We start from the raw sequence: 16,371 nt of genomic DNA, 5'->3' as shown, positions 1-16,371 counted from the left end.
ATTTATCTGCCTTATTGTTTCTCACTGGGATTTATGATGGCTTGTTATTTACACAGTTATTCATTTAAAACTGTACAGGATATGAGAGAGCCCTGTAAAGAAGATTTAGACACATAAGACAAGACACATAACAATTATATTGCCCTTTTCTGCTGGCAAACTCAAAGCACTTCAGGGCTGCAGCTACTTTAGTTGCGCTCCACGGCGACCAGGATCATTAGGGAGTCTTGCCCAAAGACTTCTTACTGTTTTGCGTACTTGCTTAAGCCAGGATTCGAAACCTGGTCAAAGGCTCAAACCCTGCTTCACGGGCAATGGCCTTAACCAGTATTCTTTAGATGGAGAGGACAGAATGATGACCTCTTCAGTGAACTGCTAACCTGGACTGTCCGGTCAATAGACTGTTGTGAACATTCTACATTACTCGGCTCAGCTGCCAGTGGGTGAATGGGGAGGTCAGTGGGATGTATATGTTACGGCTAGAACCCGAAGTTTGGCCAGAACTAGAAGTGGCCGGCCACTTCGGGTTCTGGCCGGCCAATGTGCGAACTGGCCGCTGCGCTGCGGCCAATGTGAGAAATGAAACAATTCCTGTAAGGTTAATGTGATGTTGTGGCCGCAGCGCAGCGGGCAAATGTATCACACATCTTTACTTTATTCAATGGCATTAAGCCGCCCGGCTTTTTCCTCTGCCTCTCTCTCCTCCCCCCGCCTCTCTCTCCCCTTCTCTTATGGCCAGCCGGAGGGGAAACGCGTGTCCAGGAGAGTCGTTCCTCGCGGCAGGAGAGCAGAGCGGGGAGGCTGCAGACATTGCTTCTGCCAGCACACGCTCTGCAAGAACGGCAGGATTCCCCTGCCGCAACGAACGACTCCGGAGGGACACGCGTGTCCCCGCCCGGCTGCCCATAAGAGAAGGAGAGAGAGAGGCGGGGGGAGGAGAGAGGCAGAGGAAAAAGCCGGGCGGCTTAATGTCATTGAATAAAGTAAGATGTGATACATTTGCCCGCTGCGCTGCGGCCACAACATCACATTAACCTTACAGGAATTGTTGCATTTCTCACATTGGCCTCAGCGCAGCGGCCAGTTCGCACATTGGCCGGCCAGAACCCGAAGTGGCCGGCCACTTCTAGTTCTGGCCAAACTTCGGGTTCTGGCCGTAACATATATACCAGCAGTGTGTTTAGCTGTCAGCATAAAGTGGCCCTGAAATAAAAAATAGGTAGTTATTTTAAAACTCTGGCTGCTGCTACACTAGCTATTTTGATGCCCTCTGCTACCACAGCACTTCCTGGTTGTTTGCTGCAGGCCACACCCCACCATGATGCACAGAAAGTCACAAGACTGTAGTAAGCATTGGTATGTGGGGGGGGGGGGGGGGGGAAGAAGTATATGCTAATACTGTATTTGGAAGTCATTTTTTATTTTTTACTTTAGGTCCACATTAAACCTCCAGCATATGAGATAATTTCCCAAGAATACCTAGCCTAATACCAAATAAATGGTGCTGTTAACATCTTAGAAACTCTTATAAATTGCACGGTATTCTTAGGTAAGCGACCCAATACAGACATTTTATATATCATTTTTGGCCAGCAATGAATATAGCACACCGGATAGTTTTACGCGGTGCATCCTGGTGTCAGTGTCCAAATAAGCAGAAGTTATATTTAGCAATGAGCTCTTCATAGTCTTCACAATATACTTTCATTCTACATTAAATTATACTGCACAGAGTGGAAAATAGTCATAGTGTTTCTCGTCGTTTTCCAGTTATAGGTGCGGTTTTATGTCGTCTGTCCCACAGAGCCTCATGATAGCAGGCATTGTGCTGTTTCTTGAAGGGGACACTGTATGGATTCATAATCCAGAGGGGCTGTATAGTGTCACGCTATCCAGTCTGGACCAGTGTACAGCAGGGCATAGAGTCATCTTCAAGTAAAAGTGCCCGTAGATATATAAAAACATACCTCTGTAACGGGCGTAACTAGGAATCGCCGGGCCCCCCTGCATAAATTCTGAACGGGCCCCCCTCCCCCCTGTGGCCCTCTCAGGACCGTTTTTGGGGGCTGGAGGGGTTGCAACATGAGGGGAAAGCTTGGTGGCACGTCGGTGGGGTGGGGGGATGGTCCCCCCCCCTCACCTCGGGCTCTACCCGCTGTGCTCCCCTCCAGCATTGAATAAAGTGTATGCAGGTGGCGGGGCAGCGACAGATGCCGTGTACCCCAGATTTCCCCCTTCAACTTTACTGCGTCTCCCAGGGCCCCTGCACTGTTTTTGACAGAATAGCAAATCTATATCCTGGTGTGCTGTCCCTTATGCCACCTCCCTTTAAGAGTACCACCTTTCTTCATTACTAGCTACTCTCTTTTTTGTGACATACTGCACTATCTAGGCTTTTGTTGTCTCTGTGCTTCCCTTTGTAGGGTGTCAAGTCACCCTCCCTTGCAGCACCTTCATATGTGTTCTTAATAACCATAAATAAACTGCTCCCTCCTCTATCTACTTACACCTCTCTAAAATAGCAGCTAACCATGGAAGGTTTTGTTGCTCCTCATCTACTGTTATGTATATGCTTGAGGGACCCAATGTAAACCCCGCTCTGGGGCCCACATCTTTTCCACCAACCCCACCTAACACCTACTTTAACTACTTTGGCCTCCTGGACATAGTAGCTACGCCCAGGAGGCCATGTGCGCGTCCGCACGCTCCCGCGGCCGATCGTGCACGTGCGCTCCCGGCCGCGGTTCGTTAGCCTGGTAATCGGTGAATCAGGCTATGGTGCCCCATCACTGATTGCTCTCCCCCGCTAAAAAAGCGACAGCTTCTCTCGGAAGCTGTGCTTTTTCTGGCTGTAACGTCTCCCAGACGTCGCTCTAAGCGTATGTTACGCTTAGAGTGACGTCATGTAAACAAACTCATGGCCGCCATCTTGTGGCCAAAAAGTAAAACTACAACTACAAGTGAAAAAAATAAAACTCAAGACACATTTACATTATAAAACAATGGCTTACATCCCACCCTCCCAAAAATACCCAAATAAAATGTTTAATACAAAAAAAAAAAATTACAATAAAAAAAATGTAAATATTTACCTAAGGGTCTAAACTTTTTAAATATTAATGTAAAGATGAAATATTTCTAATGGTTTTTTATTTTAAACTTGTAAATAGTGATAGATGCAAAACGGAAAAAATGCACCTTTATTTCCAAATAAAATATTGTCGCCATACATTGTGATAGGGACATAATTTTAACGGTGTAATAACCGGGACATATGGGCAAATACAATACATGAGTTTTAATTATGGAGGCATGTATTATTTTAAAACTATAATGGCTGAAAACTAAGAAATAATGAATTTTTTCCGTTTTTTTTCCTTATTCTTCCTGTTAAAATTGCTCGGATGCATAAAGTGAAAACGACTGAAGGCTGAAGTGGTTAAAGAGACTCCGTAACAAAAATGTAATCCTGTTTTCTACCATCCTACACGTTCCTATACCTATTCTAATGTGCTCTGGCTTACTGCAGCACTTTCTACTATTACCATCTCTGTAATAAATCAGCTTATCTCTCCCCTGTCGGACTTGTCGCCCTGTGTCTGGAAGGCTGCCAAGTTCTTCAGTGTTGTGGTTCTGTGATGCATCTCCCCCCTCCAGGCCCCTCTCTGCACACTGTCTGTGTGTTATTTAGATTAGGGCAGCTTCTCTCTTCTCTATTATTTTTTACAAGCTGGATAAATCGTCCTTTGAGCTGGCTGGGTTTTCACATACTGAGGAATTACATATGGTCAGAGCTGTCTGCACTCTGCAGGAAGAAACAGCCTGACACTTTAGTGGATGATAGTAGCTGCAGGGGGAAAGAAACACACAAATGATCTCTTGAGAGTCAAAAGGAAGGGTGTATACAGCCTGCTTGTGTATGGATGTATTTTCTATGTGTGGTCATACTGTACATCAACCTACTTCCTATTTTGGTGGCCATTTTGTTTGTTTATAAACAAACTTTTTAAAACTGTTTTTAACCACTTTTAATGCAGCGTGGAGCGGCGAAATTGTGACAGAGGGGAATAGGAGATGTCCCTTAACGCACTGGTATGTTTACTTTTGTGCGATTTTTAACAATACAGATTCTCTTTAACCTCCCTGGCGGTTTATTAAAATCCGCCAGGGAGCAGCAAATACGTTTTTTTTTGAATTTTTTTTTTTCTTTTTCATGTAGCGAGACAATGTCTCGCTACATGATAGCTGCTGCTGAGCGGCATCCCCCCAGCCCCTCCGATCGCCTTCGGCGATCGGAGATCAAGAGATCCCGTTCAAAGAACGGGATCTCTTGGAGGGCTTCCCCCGTCGCCATGGCGACGGGGCGGGATGAAGTCATCGACGTCGTGACGTCAAAGGGGAATCCGATCCACCCCACGGCGCTGCCTGGCACTGATTGGCCAGGCAGCGCACGGGGTCTGGGGGGGGGGGGGGGCGGCTGCGGCGACGCGTATAGCAGCGGCGATCGGAGGTTACACGCAGCTAGCAAAGTGCTAGCTGCGTGTAACAAAAAAAAAATTATGCAAATCGGCCCAGCGGGGCCTGAGCGGTGCCTCCCGGCAGCATAACCCGAACTCAGTTCGGGCTTACCGCCAGGGAGGTTAAATAGAATTGTTCTTAGTATAAATCAAAGTTTTCAGCATCTCATTCATAAGCCAGCATTCCTTATTTACTGGCGTATGAGCCTATTTTTTTAGCACAAAAAATGTGCTGAAAAGTTACCCCCTCGGCTTATTTGCAAATCAGTGGAGCAGAGCAGATGGTTGGGGTAGGTTTTGTTACTTGCAGAGGAGTGTAAGGATCTTGCACTAGTGATCCTGCTCTTGCCAGCTGGCCTACTGCTATGTCCACGCCCCGCATCCCCTGCAGCATGGTGTGCAGAGTTTGCTGCTCTAGACTATCTGTGTCCCCTGGCTTGTGGATTCTTCCTGTGTGGCAATCGCTGTCTCATATTTATGACGACATCTAGTGGTGCCTTGAGACACAGCTGTATCATCCTTGGGACACATCTGGCTAGGAGGAGAGGGATTGACATGTACTAATGGCACATCTGGCTACTGTGGAGGGGACTATACTTAGAAGAGGGCTTATATGTGGGTCAATCACACTTTCCTGGTTTCTGATGGAAACCGACCTCGGCTTATAGGCTGGTCTGCTTATATGCGCGTATAGACAGTACTTTGAAAAGCTAGCAGGCTGATTGTTAGATGACTATTCCCTTAAAAAGCGTTGGTGAGTAGCCAGCCTGAGAACTGTAACTACATCACCCATTGATTCTATGTATGAATTCTGCTGCTCTGTTTTATGAATGTTTTAACAGCTGGAATTCAATAGCTACTGCAGTATTCAATCTTTCAGCAGGAGTAATGCTGCGGGACAGCAATTCCTCTGCAGCTCAATGGATTCCACAAGCCTGGGAAATACTGAGTCCTTTATGCAGACATGTGTTCTGTTTATGGGGATGTGTATATCTCCGTCTACCTGATCTACACAGCAGTCAGGACTTTTAATACTGTCCTTGATGGTCTTGGCAGAGGCTGGAAATGCATAATATAGTCTTATGTGAGAGGATACTGTTCACATGCATATTTGTTACTTAAATATAAACATCTGTGGGACTATTTTTATCTGCATTTGCTTCCATATAACTGATCTTTAAAGGGAAATTCTGCTTTTGTTGATAGTTTTTTTTTTTTTTTGGCTGTATTAACATTGCAGGGATTAATGACAAACCGCTTTTCCAGCTCCATTACATTTGTTTTGATATGCTTATAAAACATACATATTCCATATGCTTCTAACAGCAGCTGGGACATAGGAGATCGGTATTTGCTGCATAAATCTGCAAAACATTTGCATCAGCCAATTAGCATCTCATTGACCATCTTTAGCACCCAAACCTGGTAATTTTTCTACTTAATGTATTAGATTGAAATACATTAAACATAATATTCACATCACCACCTTTATGAGCACCATAGGAGGTATTATGCCCTTATGAGCAATAGTAATGCAGATATAGTGCACGAGTGACAATTGATATATATTATTGAAATATATAATTTTCTTTTAAATACCTTTTAATTGGTTTGGGACCAAGGAAGTGAGAATCTACTTCGCACCTGTGCCTCTCTTAAAGAGAACCAGAGATGAAGCACCCTCATGTATTTTATTACATTTATCAGTGGGAACATGACAGTAAACACCTACCCTGCTTTTAGTTTCATTGTTATCTGCTTAATTAGTCTATTAGCAACTGTGATAAGAATCCACCGACTATTCAGTCGAGGTTTGACCTGGAATCATTATAGCTGAGTCACTCTTCTGTGGAGTCCTTTCAAGCCCAAGCCTTCCCCCTCCTGGCTTAGATCTTCTGCTTTGCATACTGAGAGCTGTTATGACTGGGAGGGGCTGCTGCTCCTGAGAGAGAAGCTCTGTGGCTGTAATATGATCCCTGTGTGCTCTGTGTGCACTAGATTCTCATAGGAATGAAACTGCAGTTATTATCAGTGAAACTTTCTACAGGCAGATCGTACCAAAATGAAAGCACATAGGTGAAAGGCTGCATTTAGCCTAGATAGCCGCATAGTCTCATATAGCCAAGACAGCACATCCAGAACAGCTCATATAACCCGGAAGGAGAAGGGATGAGGCGGCAGCCATATTTGATTTTTCCTGGAGCAATAATGGATAAAAAACACTAAAAAAGGCACACCAGAGCGGCAAAATTATCAGGTAGAGCATTTATTCTTTACAAGCTATCAACTGATATGTTTATTTTGTGTGAAACGTTCATCTCTGGTTCCCTTTAAGGCCCATACACACGGGGCACAACTGTCGCCACAAACACGTGGCACTCGCATGTTGCGGTGACAGGTCCTCCGTGTGTATAAGGCGCGCACCACGAACTGTCACTACTCAGAGCTGTCGCCAGGCGATTGACTTGGCCAATCGCCAGCAACAGCTGTCGCAGCAACCATCGCTAGTGCGCCACGCGTACTGTGTGTGTATGTGCGGACTAGCGACAGCTACCCACAGCCAGAAGGGAGCTTCCGGCGGGGGGCCCAACCTTCGGCGACAACTTCCGCCGTGTCTCTGCCTGTTGGGCAGAGATGTGTAGACAGCTGTCGCTCAGGAGGAGCTGTCGCTGAGCTGTTGCGCACACGTCTCCTGTGTGCTAGCAACAACAACAACGGTGCCCCGTGTGTATCAGCCTTTAGTCTGATGTGGTGTTGATTCTATGCCCCGGCTTTCTTCTGTCCTGAGCCGATCCCTGCTTGATGCTGCCACAAATTTTGCTGTCGTGGGACAACAGAGCTTCCTCCTGTGGGTAAGGAGCCAGTTTCATTGGCTCCTTACCGGGTGATCACTGTGAGCCAATCACAGTGATCACTGAATGGGGCCAGAGCTATGCCATCCTAAATGAGTTCACCAGTTGTCACAGATAAAAATGCAATATATGCCAGTAAAGATATGGAAGTGAGCTCAGTCCAAATGGTTTCAGTACTGATGAGATTTCCTTCAGGAATTAAGTGCACATTAACATTTAGAAAGTTGGAAGAGTGTTGTCGATGGACAGAGCTATAATAGAAGTTATATTTTCAGTATGGTGCTGGCTCAGCTTATGGTCTACAGATTTATTTACAGGTCTAACTGTTAGACGAACAGTTAGCCTTTATAAAGTAAACATGAGCTGGCATGTGGCATGGCATAAACATGGTTATATATAGTGCCACACCTATTTAGAGTTTACCTAGTTTTACTTTTTATAAGATACTGCATGTACACAAATGAGGCAGTCCAAAACAGTGGTAGCTCTCCTGAAAATTAAATGAAAACAAAACACTTTTGTCCTGAAAACTAAAAAAAAAAAATCTCAAAAACTAATTATTTCTTTTTGTTGGAAGTTGAATGAACCAGATTTTAGACCATACTAACACTGTGCACATTTCACTAGTTAACGTTAAACTCCTTACATTAAAAATAAGTTCTATATATATGGTTGCTAGTATTTTCAGTCCAGGTTTAAGTACAAGATGTTGATTGGCAGAAATGGGAGAATTTCTTTGGGGTTTTATCAATGTCTGTATCCTAAATGGTACCACTGTCCCCTAAAACAGGAAAGGGGTGCAGGGGGGGCATGGAATAGCCCCCAAGACTGATGGGGAAAAATAAATAACTAAGGGCTATAATATTGGAAATCACCTACATGTGTCTTCAGTTTCATAATATATTTATACACACATTTCAGTATATATGTTTAGCTCTTTGCTGTGACTTTTGTATACCTTTATCTTTTTATTAATCTTTCAAAGTTTACATGTAGAATCTTGTAGCAAAGTCAAGGAAAGCAGTGGGATGTTCAAGGCTGCATTTCTAAATTTAGGCTCAGATAACCTCTGACCTCCTGTGCTATACAACCATCACAGCAAGTTTATGGGAGAGATTTTTATTTATTGCCAGGCTCAATGCACACAGTCAGCACAGACCTTTGTGTACACGCAGGTCATCTTTAAAGTATGACATTACCTAGAGAAATACCCGTATATTTATTTAAAAAAGAAAATCCCATAAGTATTTCTCTTCAATAAATGGCACCAGAGAAAATCCTGTAAATGTGAACTCTCAGTACCCACTGCGGGGTCCGGCACCAGACTATTTTATAATTTATTTATTTATTGCATTAATAAAGCGTCAACCTATTATGGTAGCTAGCTGCAAGTCAGAAATGTAGAGTCCCTAAATATAAAAGTGCTTCTTTTACACTATATACAGTATATACCAGAGGTTCTGGATGTGTGTCTGACTTTCAGGGGCACAAAGAGATGATTTGCATATTTGGGAGTGAGGCATCATGGGAAACCATACTTGCTCACTTAAAGCTGGATTATTGCAAATGCCTTCTGTTTTAAGAAGGCAAAATTATTTTTAGTTTAGCCATTGTTTGTGGTTGACAGGTTCTCCTCAACCATTTCCCGTTGGTGCACAATGAATTGGTTTTCTTAAAATGAACCTGAGATGAACCCCTCAGGATTTATACTTACCTGGGGCCTCCATCAGCCCTTTGTAGAACATCTGGGTCCTCGGATTCCATCTGGTCCCCTCCATTCTCCTGCAGTCTGGCCGGATAAATTCCCTGACTGGTCTAGTCATGGGCCACTGCACATGCACGATCCCAGCGCACACCACTCAATTGCACTCCCATGGGTAGGAGCGTTCTGCGCATGTGCAGGTATAAAGAGGGTAACTGTACTTGTGCAGAATGCTCCCAGCAACAGGAGCGCAATTGGATGTCGTGCATGGCCAGGATCACGTATGGCCTCACAGCTGCACAACAGAGGGGACCAGACATACTACAGGTGGGTAGAGGAAGCCCCAGGTAACTAAACATCCTGAGATATTCTTCATATCAGGTTTCCTTTAAACCACAGTCCCAGAGCTGCAAGACTCTGCTAGATCCCATCAGTGGACCTGCACTCCCCGGTGTGTGCAGCTATAACAGGGTCCATCCTTCAACTTACAGTACAGGTGTCGAACTCCACGCCTGGAGGGCCAGATCCATTCCTGTGTTTAGGATGGAGTGAGAAAGAGAGTAATGTGTTCTATCTGATGGACCACACTTGTCCTCATTCAGACTCATCCATGAATTTGAGCTGTGTCAAAAATGTATGAGGACCTTGGCCCTCGAAGGACCGGTTTGGCATGCTTGGCTTACAGCCTTGCCACACACAGTATTCATTGTCCATTCAATTTGATCTCACTCTACACTGACAGCAGTGTAGAGCATTTGTAGCCTGTAGCCATGGTGAGCAGTGGAAAATAGCAATGTAAATATAATGGCTGGAATTGAAACTATAATACAGCTGTCTGCATGGCTGACAACAGAAGACTTGCTATGTTGAAAAACGTTGAAGCCCTTCATCAAGTCCAGAAATGATGCTTGTGTAGTGAACACAAGTGTACGGAAATGTGACTCGGGGCCACAGAAAAAGCAGTCTTCAACAGAGCAGACCTGTGTTGGCCAAACAGTGTGTTTTACAGAATTACATTCCATCCCAACAATCACAATGGCTTTTATGGATTTCTTAGAAAAAAAAACTTAACAGAAATTTTGAAAGTCAGCCTACTTTGTTTTATTAGAAATGTGGGATTTAACTGACTATTATCATAGGGATTCTGATGTTTGCAGAAATGAATCAAGAACAAATATATATTTGTTTAAAGGATACCAGAGCCCAAAGTTCTATGATTAAATACATGTAGGGCAGGTGAGAGGGTGTCATAGGTCACTTACCGCTCCCTGTGTTTCAACCTGTGTGGCTCAGTTCCCCCGTTTCAACCCCCTGTTGCGGCTCCCCACCAGCCTGTCCAGTATTAAAATACTGCGCCGCGCATGCACAGTATTTCCTTTCTTCTGCCCTGTGAATGCACTCCTCCGTCTTCCCTACTGCAGAGGCCTGTGGAGCATGCTCCAGGACGGGAGCGAGCGGGCGCCAACAGAAAAGATGGAGGAATGCGTTCACAGGGCAGAAGAAAGGAAATACTACTCATGCGCGGGGCAGTATTTCCATACTGGACGAGCTGGTCAGGAGCTGCAACTGGGGTTTGAAATGGGGGAACGGAGAGGTAAGTGACCTATGACACCCTCTCACCTGCACAACATGTATTTTAATCATAGAACATAGGGCTCTAGTATCCTTTAAGCGTGTACATTTGTACTGTAAACCAAACCTTGCTCCCTTTTCATCATGTTCATCAATCTGTTTGGCTTCAGCTCTGGTACCCAATCAACGGCCACTCTACAGTAATCTTATCGTGTCTGGACTACTGAGCCTAAAGGCCCATGTACATGTTCAACTAAAGGTGTCTGATGGGGATTGAGAGGTGATCTCACGGGCGACATTGCGGGGCTGAGGCTGTGCAGACACGTTGAATTCTCGGCAGAGTCGGTCATTATTCGCCGCCTAGTCTGATGTTCATCTGGCGTGTGTAGGTCCTTAAGTATTTACAGCATCAGTGCTGGGTGCCCAAACCACCTTCTTTATATGCATTGCCAATCAAATTGCTGTATATGCTGGATCGGTTGAAAAGGGCGCCCGAGCTGCCTGTATGAAAAGGGCGCCGCCATATACATCAATGTTATTTCTGGAAATATGGGCTACAAGATGTAGAAAAGGGCGCCCGAGTTTTGATATAGGCTACAAGTGGGCTCCCCTTTGTAGCCCATATTTTTTCGGCTACAAGGTTTTCGGCTACAGTAGGGCGCCCCTTTGTAGCCCATATTTTTTTCGGCTACAAGGTTTTCGGCTACAGCAAGGTGCCCCTTTGTAGCCCATATTATTGCCTTTTTTTTCTGTAGCCTATATTTTTATATGGGCTACAAGTGCTGGAAGCCGAATTATTTCATTCCCCCACTATCCATGTCGGCCTGGAGGGGGAATAGTAATTTACACATCCCAGAGGTTTTTTTTGTAGCCTATGTTTTTATATGGGCTACAAGTGCTGGAAGCCGAATTATTTCATTCCCCCACTATCCATGGCGGCCTGGAGGGGGAATAGTAATTTACACGTCCCGGAGTTTTTTTGTAGCCGAAGTTTTTATATGGGCTACACCAGGCGCCTTTTTTTGTAGCCGAAGTTTTTATATGGGCTACACCAGGCGCCTTTTTTGTAGCCGAAGTTTATATGGGCTACACCAGGCGCCTTTTTTGTAGCCGAAGTTTTTATATGGGCTACACTAGGTGCCTTTTTTGTAGCCGAAGTTTATATGGGCTACACCAGGCGCCTTTTTTGTAGCCGAAGTTGGTATATATGGGCTCCACCAGGCGCCCTTTTTTACCGGCGCCCTTTTCATGTAGACCCGTATATGCAAAATACAGTGACCTGCACTAACCAATCAAATTATTTCTTCAATACACCAAATGCTCAACAATCTTTTGAAAGCTGAAGGTTGCTTATTGTGGGCAATTGCAGTGTTGTTTACCCTTTATTGACTTTTCATGTCATTGATGTTTTTTAGGGTCACACAGACGTACGATGCAGGTGCCTGCGTATACTTCTACTTTGCCTTTAATTACAGAGGCATAAGTGACCCGGTCCACGTCTATGAAGAAATTGAGGTAACCTACTAACAGGCGATTGATCAAAGATTGGAACATAGAAAATTAGCTGTTGGTTGTACAAATTTGTCAGTCACAAAGTCTAAGTTCCATTAAGAAATCAAAAGACCTCATTCATACTGTACTTTTTTTTTTTTTGCATTTTACCCACAGTGTGGAAACACATTACGGCTGACAGACCCTCTAATGCCGGGTACACAGGATGCAATTTTCCCGTCAGATCAATGGGCCAATCCACACTTTCCAGCATGTCCGATGTGCTTCCAATCGAAAAAAGGGATCAATTTTGTGCATTACTGATCTGACGATTGATCTCTTTGTCAATTAGAAGCAGAATGGACATGCTGGAATTTAGTTATCGAAAATTGCATCGTGTAGTCTTTAGTCAAAAGGCTTGCTCACATCTAATTTGATTTCCATCTGTGTAAAACTTATTTTTTTTTGCATATCTGTCCATGGTTTTGTATTAAACTGCATTATTGGCGGCTAAAACAGCATACAGCCACCCATGTACTATATCCAAAAATGTAAAAACCGTTTATGGTGTAAGTGAGGCATTTTTTGTTATTGTGCTCTGCTTTACTGTTTCTTCATATAACTTTGCAGTCATCTTTCTCACTTCCTTAGGTTATAAAACATTAAGCCCATAGCATACCTGAAGGGAAAATAAAATGTAGAAACCTCATTATTGACAAGCTGGATATTCCAGAGTTTTGCTCAGTTTTAGTCCTTATTTTTTCTTTGATGGTTGTTCTTGTATGTTCATTGGAAACACATGGAAGATGCTGTGCGTCAGGATGCTTCTTCTGATCCCGACTAACATGATTGCTTTCTGTACTTTCTGCAGTTTGCTGCTAGAGAGGAAATTCTTGCCAATGGAGGAAGCCTTTCACACCACCATGGAGGTAAGACATTGCATGAAATATCTGTCAGGAGAGAGTCTAGCAAGTTTTAAATTCTTGTTTTAATATCTTTATTTCCTGCAAGAGGTATGAGTAAGCATCTGGTACCACAGCCTTCCATGGCAACTCATATTTCTGCATCCCACATGCCTCTCAACAAAAGTTCAGCTACAACAACTAGGTACCTAGCAACATAAACCAAGTGTTTGTTTAATCTTCTCTGTAGTGATTGCTTCTTCATTACCCGGTTTTTGTACTTACCACTGCTCAGCACCAATAGTCAGTGCTCCTCTATATCTCTTTCAATATTAATGCCGGTGCCTTCGTTTTTCCATCCTCCTTTCCCTCAGTAAGTACCATAGTTAATGTTTCAGTCCATAGCCTGCACTCCCTGTTCCTTCCCAGGCCTTTGGTAACCAATCTCCAAACACCTCCTTGCTATCACTGGTCTGTGCATGTTGTTTTAACCGTCTTCCCTCGTAAATAGTGTTCCTGTTTTACCCTTCCCTCATAGATAGTGCTCCTTCCCACCTTCACCACGCATGCATTTAGTGTACATCTACCCCCCTTCCCCCACTGCAATTTGTACTTTCCCATGCACTTCTTAGTGCTTATTAATTTCTTCCACTGCTGTGATTAATCGTCATCCGCAATCCATGAATGGTTCCCTGTCACCACATCCTTTTCTCCCACTACTAATCAATGTACACCCCCCCCCCCCCTATTAGTACTCCTCCTGTGCTACCATTCCTTTGACTAGTGGTCCTTCTCCCCTGTCCCTTATCACCCATATTAGTGTCAAGGGGTAAGTGTGGCCTTCCACAAGCAGTCACCTCAATGAGAGCGTCCCTGCCCCCCACTCAACACACTGACTTGATGATCAGCAGTTGGTGCTTGGAGAGGAGGTGCTTCTCCAATGAACTTGAACTCTTTCAGCAATTTCAGGGAGGAATAAATGGCAATTTATTGCATTTGTTTGTGCTGGATCTTTTTAAAATGTAACTTTTTCCAACAGCAGTGATTTTCCATTTATTTTTACATTGGGGAAGTGGTATTACCCACCAAAGAGGTAGAATAATGGCAATTTACTGATTCTTTAATTATAAGTGCCAGTGAGCAGACGCTCCAAGGACACATAGGGCTTGATTCACAAAGCAGTGCTAACCTACTTAGCACGTCTAAAGTCTTTAGACGTGCTAACCAGGGTGCTAGGTAGGTTAGCACCAAATTTCTGAATCAGATCGCGCGCTAAGTACCACGCGCAAAGTTTTACGCGCGCAAACTCCTATGCATGCAAGTCCCATAGGCTTTAATGGGCACTTCGCGCGGAGCGCTCTGTGCAGTGCGCGCGTAAAGTTTTACGCGCATACAGTTTTGCGCGCGAAAAGCTCGTTTAGACATACTAAGGGGGTTTTCGCAGGCGTGCTAACAGTTAGCACCGCTTTGTGAATCAAGCCCATACTCCTCTATGGGATGTGTTGTATGCCCTTCCTTGCCTCATTTCCGCCTGATCCAGTTTATAGCATGTACAAGCCAGGAACATAGCCTGCCCAGTAGTCCATTCTGCCATCTTTCTCTAGACCTCCAAAGTCTACAAGCCCTACCCTAATCATGAACCGGATGGAGTGGAAAATGACATACAAATCTCCAACATCATGGTGCTCCTTTCAAATCAAATATGCTCCCTTCTTTTCAACTAGCAGAAAGCTGAATTACGCAGCTATGAATATAATTGCTGGGTAAAGCCCCATACATGTTTGGCTTTTGCCAGATGAAATGATAATTTTGATGGTGTTGGCTGATTTTGCTCCAGCAGTCAGGGATCACAGACAGTGGGCTTAGCATTGGGTGCTGTCCTAAAGGAGAGCATTGGTGGAGAGTAGCTAAAGACTTCCTGCCTCATCTGGAGCCAAAGCTCCACTGCGCTTATACATTTTCCATCCATAATTTAATGGATGCAAAAGACTGGGGATGCCTGTCCAGACATCAAAATATAAGCTAAAGCCAGGATGAATGACGCACAGAGCTCCTTGTAGTGCCACCTAATCCTTTGTTACTCCTCTCCATTGTGTGTAGCTGTGACTTTCGCTGAAGCTAGGACAGCCCCCTCACCCACCTCCTGCTCATTCTTCTGCTTCTCTGCAGTTGTTGAAGTTCAAGTGCGCAAAATCCTGAGGATACTTCCCTCAATACTAAAGTGTCTACACCGCACAATTCAAAATGTAGAGAAAAAGGACTCTGATCAGGGGAGTGCTTCACTCTGCTCCCTTGTCAAAAACAACTCGATCTGCCTGGTGTTAGAAGCACCCTCTGGTATCTGCAAGTGCAGCGTCACATTTTATACAGCAGAGGTCTTCCAAAACTGGTCTGGAAATATATTATTCAAACTTTGACGGTAATGCGTTCATCAGGTACAAGTTCATGGGAACTGAAGGAAAGCTATAGGGCTTCCCTGTGACAACAATGTACAAGAACTATATAGATGTGCCCATACAGGGTTCAATTTATTTTTCCACTTGATAGAAAAAAAACAGTTGAAAAAAAATATTATATTCAGTTTCTTACACAATTGTTTGTATTGAAAAAAGAAAGATTGGTCGATTTGATTGTATCGTGTATATCCACCTTGAATCAAACCTTTATTCACTCCATACACAAATATGTTCCTAGATCTGTGTAGGCACTCAGTGCACAGCTTGTTAATGGATGTGTATAAGCTTCTAGATATGCTGATAAGTAAATAATTTGTTAAATATTTGCTCAGGAGCCCAGACACTGGCTACATCCTGCACTGCAAACTGTGCTATAGGCTGCAGTCTTCTCAAGCAGAATTAGTCTGTGCCTATCTTTTGTAGTCTGAACAGTGGTCATGATGCAATCAAGGCAAAACCAGCAGCCACGCCCACAAAGCATGAAACTTCTTGTATTTTGGGTCTTCCAGTAATGTACAGTGGTTTGCAATATTAGTAGTAGTAGGCCCCCTTGAAGTTTTCCACATTTTGTCCTATTACTGCCACAAACATGAATCAATTTTATTGGAATTCCCTGTGAAAGACCAATGCAAAGTGGTGTACACGTGAGAAGTGGAACGAAAATCATACATGATTCCAAACATTTAAAAAAAACTTGGTGTGCGTAATTATTCAGCCCCCTGAGTCAATATTTTCTAGAACCACCTTTTGCTGCAATTACAGCTGCCAGTCTTTTAGGGTATGTCTTTACCAGCTTTGCACATCTAGAGACTGAAATCCTTGCCCATTCTTCTTTGCAAAACAGCTCCGCCTCAGTCAGATTAGATAGACAGCGTTTGT

General features: G+C 44.0%; 1 protein-coding gene across 1 annotated transcript in view; it reads left to right on the top strand.

The window, feature by feature from the left end:
• The window catches only part of AGPS (alkylglycerone phosphate synthase), a 308,587-nt gene that overhangs the window by 236,299 nt on the left and 55,917 nt on the right, over positions 1 to 16,371 (top strand). The window contains exons 18-19 of the mRNA XM_068245442.1: positions 12,059 to 12,158; positions 13,006 to 13,063. Coding sequence (XP_068101543.1) covers positions 12,059 to 12,158; positions 13,006 to 13,063 — 158 coding nt within the window. The remainder of the gene's footprint in view (positions 1 to 12,058; positions 12,159 to 13,005; positions 13,064 to 16,371) is intronic.

Source organism: Hyperolius riggenbachi, chromosome 7 (assembly GCF_040937935.1).
Source record: "Hyperolius riggenbachi isolate aHypRig1 chromosome 7, aHypRig1.pri, whole genome shotgun sequence".
Lineage (NCBI taxonomy): Eukaryota > Metazoa > Chordata > Amphibia > Anura > Hyperoliidae > Hyperolius > Hyperolius riggenbachi.
Note: the sequence above shows the minus strand (reverse complement) of the source record. Positions and strands in the feature narration are given on the sequence as shown.